Here is a 5,787-nt window from a genome sequence, read left to right as displayed (position 1 = left end):
GCGGGGAGAGGAGAGCGGGTAGCTATGCCAGTGCGGTGGAGGGGGAGGACGAGGTACTGTTGACTGCGAACACCTGCACCAGGAGCCAGCCCCGCATTGAAGCCTGTGTGGACCCCAGACACCGAGTTGGTCGTCGGCAAGCCCGGAGAGAGATAGGGCGAGGCAGCTCCGACTCCCCTGTGGCGCTGACCCCCCGGTGGTAGCTGACTTGCATCTTCAAAATACCCAGTCATCTCGCCTCCTCGCATTCCCCCCCCACCCCCGGTGGCCGGCAAGGAGTAGCAGTCGGGCCCTCCCGCCGCAGCGGGCATGGCCACTTCCTCTTCCTCGACCTCCATGGTCTCCATTGAGGGCCCTCCTCGGAAGAAGGACTCGAAAATTCGGTCTTTGACCTCCGGCGGTATCCCCGGCCCATTGTCCTGCACGTCGAGGCGCAAGGTGATGAAGCCCGGGCGCCCGTCCTCCACGGGACCTTCGTTGGTGAGGCGGATGGACACCACCCCGCCCGCGGGCCGACTGTACTTGCAGGCGTTGAAGGCCAGGTTCATGACAAGCTGGGAGAATCGGCCCCGGTCAATGATCAGGTACCGGGGGAGGGCGGGGTCCAGGTGCTTGATGAAATGCAGCCCGTTCTCCTTGGAGATGACCTCGACCAGGTCGCAGACGGTGCCAAAGAAGGAGGGGATGTCGACCGCCGTCATATTCACCCGGAGAAGCTGGCCCCCCTTTTGGGAGTGGGTGGAGGAGAGGCGGAAGAGCTCCAGGATGTCGTCCACGACCCGCAACAGACTCTCTCCCGCCGCCAAGATGTACTGCACGCGGTCCGCTGTCTCAGCAGTCAGTGCCACCCACTGCCCTCCGTCCCCAGGGGGGGGCGGCTTGATGAGTTCCTCTGAGAACCCCAGGACCACGTTCAGGGGCGTGCGGAACTCGTGGGAGACGCGGGCGAAGAACTCGGTCTTGGAGGACAGGGCTTGCTCGGCTGCCAGTTTCGCCTCTCTTAATTCTTTTTCTTGCGCGAGCAGCTGGGCGTTTTTATCCCGAAGGAGGCGGAGGGTGTCTTGCCGCTCTGCCAGGGCCACAGCCAGGTAGGAAATGGACCAGGAGACGATGACGATGAGCGTCGGGCAGACTAAGGCCTGGAAGAGGGTGCTGAAGGAGGTGATATACACGGAGCCATACGTCTTCTGCTCCTCGTTGAGGAGGAAATCGGTGACCAGCATGCTGATGGCAACCACACCCACGATGAAGCAGGAGACAAGCTGTCCGTACCGCACCGTCACGTACCCCGTGACCGGAAAAAGAAGCCGACTGCCCAGGTAGAAGAGGGGCTGGCGGGCGATGCGCGTGTGGTTGAGGATGGTAGCGAAGGAGGTCAAGATGCTGACCGAGAGGAAGAAGACGAAGGCTGTCACGTCCCAGAGCATCCTCGGTGAGTGCAGCCAGGCTTTGACTGGATGGCCGGCCTGCTGCACCGCGGCAGCATTGCTTGGTATCCCTGGACCCAACGCGTCGGTCTTCGCCACCATATCCGGACGTACTCCATTCGCGCGATGGTGAGAGACGCCGCTTCCAGGAGCGTATGGAGACCACTTCCCGGGAACATCACTGCTTCCAGCATCCTCCTCATTCCTAGATTCCGCGGGCTCGATCTCACGCCCTCCATTTTCGAACTTCCATTCCTCCTCCTCGTCTTCCTCGTCTTCCTCCTCCTCCTCCTCCTCGTCTTCCTCGTCTTCCTCCTCATCCTCCTCCTCGTCCTCGTATTCACTGTCGTCGCTGCCCCACTCCTTCTCCGATTCCTCCTCGTCACCCTCTTCTTGGCCCCACCCCCCGTTCTCGTAACGTGTTTGCGTAAAGTGATAAATACTCTCCCCGTTGGTCAGAGCCGGGGTCGTGCGCCCTGCCCCGCCCATTGAGCTTTCGCCCGGCCCTCCATGCGGCACCCTGAGACTGCCTCCCATGCCGATTGCATTCGCCGTCTCGGCCCGGCCCGCGTCTTCCGGCTCCTTTCTGCCCTCCCTCTCACACATTTTCATCTCCTTCACCTTGATCAGGTAGAGCTGGAGGTAGTAGCGCACCACCAGCACCGAGTATACGACGAAGAAGTCGGTAAACAGGTCCCCAATCAGCCAAATCACGAGGGTTTCAGACAAGGGAAGGTTCAGTGCGCCGTAGCACATATAGATAAGCAAAGCATTCAGGCCCGCTTTCAAGGGGGCCAGAACCAGGGGGAAAAGCAGGATGGCATTTATTCCCACCCCCGTCCGAATGATACTGACGGGAGCGATCCCTAGCACTGCACGCAAACACGTCATGACAACGAAGACCTCCGTGGCATCGGTGACCATGAACAGCACGTTCAAAAACAGGCACTCGTTCAGCTTGCCAAAATCGAGGAGGATCATCACAAGGTAGACAGCGAATGCCGTGGACGCCAACCAGCGCTGCATGAACAAAGGACTGAGGACCAGGAACATGGCGACGATGGGTGGGCCTGGCCAAAACAAAGCCGTGCCTCCCAATGACAGAACTTTGGAGCCCAGGACATTGCTGCCTGCAAGGCATAGGGCGCACCAGGCGCATGTAAATACTGTCCGCCGCGCCCGTTCCTCCAGCGAGTGATGGTGACAATCCACGTCCTCCTTATCGCGGCCATCAAATAGGACCTCGGCTTGTGTCGACGAGGGAAGCGGCGCCGCGGAAGGTCCCAGGGAGTAGGAGGTAGGAGCGCCGCCATCGGCAGCCCACCGCCCTCGCAGGTCTCGGTGCCTCATGGTCGTCGGGAGAAAACCAAGGACATGAACCCAGGCATTCCTGTGTAAGTTGGTCGTGAAGAATGTTTCAGGCAAGAGTGATGATGCATCCAAGGCGTCCCGGTGCATTCCGCTTTGTAGTAAATGCGAGTCTCTCCCAGCATAATTCTGCGTTTCACACCCCTCCGTCCGGTCACGTCAAATACAACATCTCGCCGATCTCCTTGCGGCCGTGCCACCGCCAATTACCTCGTTCAACAAGGCCTTTCCTTGCATGCAAAATGCCGAAATGTTGATTATGTGGATAAGGTTGTACGGGGGCATTTTTCCTGCTAGACTATGTTCCTTAATCCACAAGCCAAGCTTCTGTTGAAGACAAAATGCCTTAATAATCTTATGCCCATGCGATGATAAGGTTTCGAGCAAGCGGAACACGTTTGTCGCTCACATCCAGTTGCACACTTCCCTTCCATTCAGGACGTGCACAATCCCCGGGGAATCACGGTGGTGCTTTTGTTTTGTCCGAAGGCCAAGTTTGACAGGTACCTGGGCTCGGACGCGTGCGGCGCCCTCAGACGTCTGTGGGTTGTGTGGAAGTCATGGAGACGTATTTCGAGCCCCTTGTACTGGCGGCTGCAGCCGGAACAGGTAATAACATGGCATGGGGCTCACGTAAAGTCGGGCGGTCAAGAAATTGGTTACAGCATGAATGTCAGGCTGTGAGGAAGACGTGATTTGCGTGGCAAATGCCCCTTCAACGACCTCTACTACCATCACCTGATCACAGGTTGGGCAGCGGCGAACCGCCTTCTATCCAATCCGGACCTAGATATGGGCTTGCTGGTCGGCATGGTCTTGGGCGCTTCTTTGGTCATACTCATCCTGAAAGCCCGGGGCCACGACGTTTTCCTAGGGGCTCCCAAACCTGTTCCTGCCCCCAGCCCAAGCCCTACCGTGGAGAGGAGGAGGTCGAGGGAGGGGGCGCGGGACCCTGATCCCCCACAAACATTGCCGCCCCCCTCGTTGTCCTCCTCCAGCGCCTCGTCGCCGTCGATCGGCACGCCTACCAACATAGTGGAGGCCGCCGGGCAGACTTTTTCGGCCTTGCGACGCATCGCCAGCCAGACGCGGCTGGTAGGGGGCCATGGGGCGAGGGAGGAGGCGGCCGGGAACGAGGCTAGCAGCCGGCTGGGACTGGATACAGGCTCGACGGGCACGCCGAGGAGCATGCATGAATCGCGACGACAAGAGATGCGGAGCCGGTTCGCCCAGACCCTCCGAGACCCCCGGTACAACGGAGTCAAGCTGATCGACTGGATGGGGGTGCAGATCCCGTTCAACGAGGTGGTGGACTTCGAGAATGAATTCTTCAAGGGCCAGGTCTTGTTCATGCTCCGGACCAAGCCCGAAGACCCTCGGTACGTGGCGCACTTCGCCGGGAAGCAACGGCTCTTCGAAATGCAGATCCAGGGTCGTTTCAAGAAGCTCCCGGAGGGCGTGCTCTACATGGGCGCCGAGTTGACGGAGCGGATGCACTTGGGCTTGGTGACCAAGACCGTGGCGGGCATGGTACTTGCTTTCGCCCGCCGCGTGCTCAAGAACCTGCACTACAGCTTCGGCGACAAAGGTGGGGAGGCGGTGGAGGCCGAGCAGGTGGAACTCCCCCACCTGACCTTCCCGCTCTCCCGAGGCATGGACCGGCTGGTCGTGACCCCGGCGGGGCAGGAACCCCCTCCGCTGGGGAAGGAGTTCAACGAGCCGGACGAGACGCGAGTCCCGCGGCGAGGGGGGAAAGGGAAAGAGCCCGAGTTTGTGCTGGGGCCAATCTACTCCATGTCTTTCCACTCCATGTACCTGGATTTCTCCCAGTGGCAGCTGGTCAACATCGCGGGGCAGAAGTCCATCGACCTGGGCGGGTACTTCGGGGACGCCTCGGTCCACATTGTCGTCTACGACCTGCACAATTCCGTGGCGGCCAGTCCGGGGGGCGCGCATCGGCGGTGCGACAAGCGGTATTTCTATCACTGCGAGCTGGTGGCGGCTGGCGGCGAAGCGGGGCTGGGAGAGGAAGACACAGACAGGCTGAGCGCGACCGAGGCTGGGATGAGCAGCAGCGGCCTCCATGGATCTGTCTTCCCTGGTCACTCGCCGGGTGCTCGCCCGAGCCGCGTGCGCTCCAGAAGCAGCGACGGGGGCGGGGAAGGAGGACGAAAGGAGAAAGTGGGCAGTGTTGTGGGCGCAGGGGGGGATGGTGTGGAGATGGACGGGCTGGCAAGTACCTTGGACGCGGGTCGTGACGGGTTTGGCGGGGAGAGGAGAGCGGGTAGCTATGCCAGTGCGGTGGAGGGGGAGGACGAGGAGGGGGCTTTGTCGGGATCAGACGTGTACGTGCGCTCGGGTGACATCGCGCCGCTCCTGGCAGCCACGGGCGGCTCCGTTGGGGGATGGGCTTGTGTGACGGAAGGGAAAGGCTACTGCATTGCCAGACCAGGGGCCGCGCCCTTGGATGTGCACCTGATCAAGGTGGGAGGGACGTCGGCCTACTTTCGCTCCGATTTCTTGTGCAATGGCGACGTGGTGATACTCCGAAACTCGGTAAACGGCAAGTATCTGAGCGTCTACAAGGGCTGGTGGCTGTGGTGGACCCCGAACCCGCCCTCGTCCTCCTCCTCCCGGGCCCATTTCGTCATCCACGGCCTGGAGGAGGGCGCCCGGGTCACGGTCGGGCGTGCCTTCCACCTCCGGCACAACAAGTGGGCTTCCTACCAGGTGGGTATCACGGAGAATATCAACTCCGAGTATGGGGGCAGGATGTTGGGGCTTTACCAGACCAGCAAGAGCAAGCGCATGTTCCAGAGCAAGAGGAGCAAGACCTGGCTGAGCCCGCTGCAGCTCAAGTTTCAGGCGCCTCGAGGGGAGGACGGGATGGGCGTCGGGGGAGGGGCAGTCCCGCAGCTTCCGCTGGATGATGGGAGTATGGTGGTCATGGAGGAGGAGGAGGAGGAGGAGGAGGAGGAGGAGGAGGAGGAGG

At 60.9% G+C, this 5,787-nt stretch overlaps 3 protein-coding genes across 3 annotated transcripts; 1 reads left to right on the top strand and 2 right to left on the bottom strand.

The window, feature by feature from the left end:
- Positions 1-167: 167 nt before the first annotated feature.
- Positions 168-1,721, bottom strand: NGA_2110720 (histidine kinase; the record flags this gene model as incomplete). Its single annotated transcript, XM_005852741.1, has 1 exon — positions 168-1,721. A coding segment is annotated over one exon (1,554 nt), but the record flags the coding sequence as incomplete, so codon positions are not given.
- A 2,565-nt stretch (positions 1,722-4,286) lies between these two features.
- NGA_2063420 (uncharacterized protein) lies at positions 4,287-4,631 on the bottom strand (the record flags this gene model as incomplete). Its single annotated transcript, XM_005852740.1, has 1 exon — positions 4,287-4,631. A coding segment is annotated over one exon (345 nt), but the record flags the coding sequence as incomplete, so codon positions are not given.
- Positions 4,632-5,056: 425 nt separating this feature from the next.
- Positions 5,057-5,627, top strand: NGA_2018920 (uncharacterized protein; the record flags this gene model as incomplete). The annotated part of the gene is made up of 1 exon (XM_005852738.1): positions 5,057-5,627. A coding segment is annotated over one exon (571 nt), but the record flags the coding sequence as incomplete, so codon positions are not given.
- Between the last annotated feature and the right edge of the window lie 160 nt (positions 5,628-5,787).

The sequence above is a fragment of the Nannochloropsis gaditana genome, assembly GCF_000240725.1.
Source record: "Nannochloropsis gaditana CCMP526 unplaced genomic scaffold scaffold985, whole genome shotgun sequence".
Lineage (NCBI taxonomy): Eukaryota > Eustigmatophyceae > Eustigmatales > Monodopsidaceae > Microchloropsis > Microchloropsis gaditana.
The sequence above is the reverse complement of the archived record's forward strand: the minus strand, read 5'-3'. Positions and strand labels throughout refer to the sequence as shown.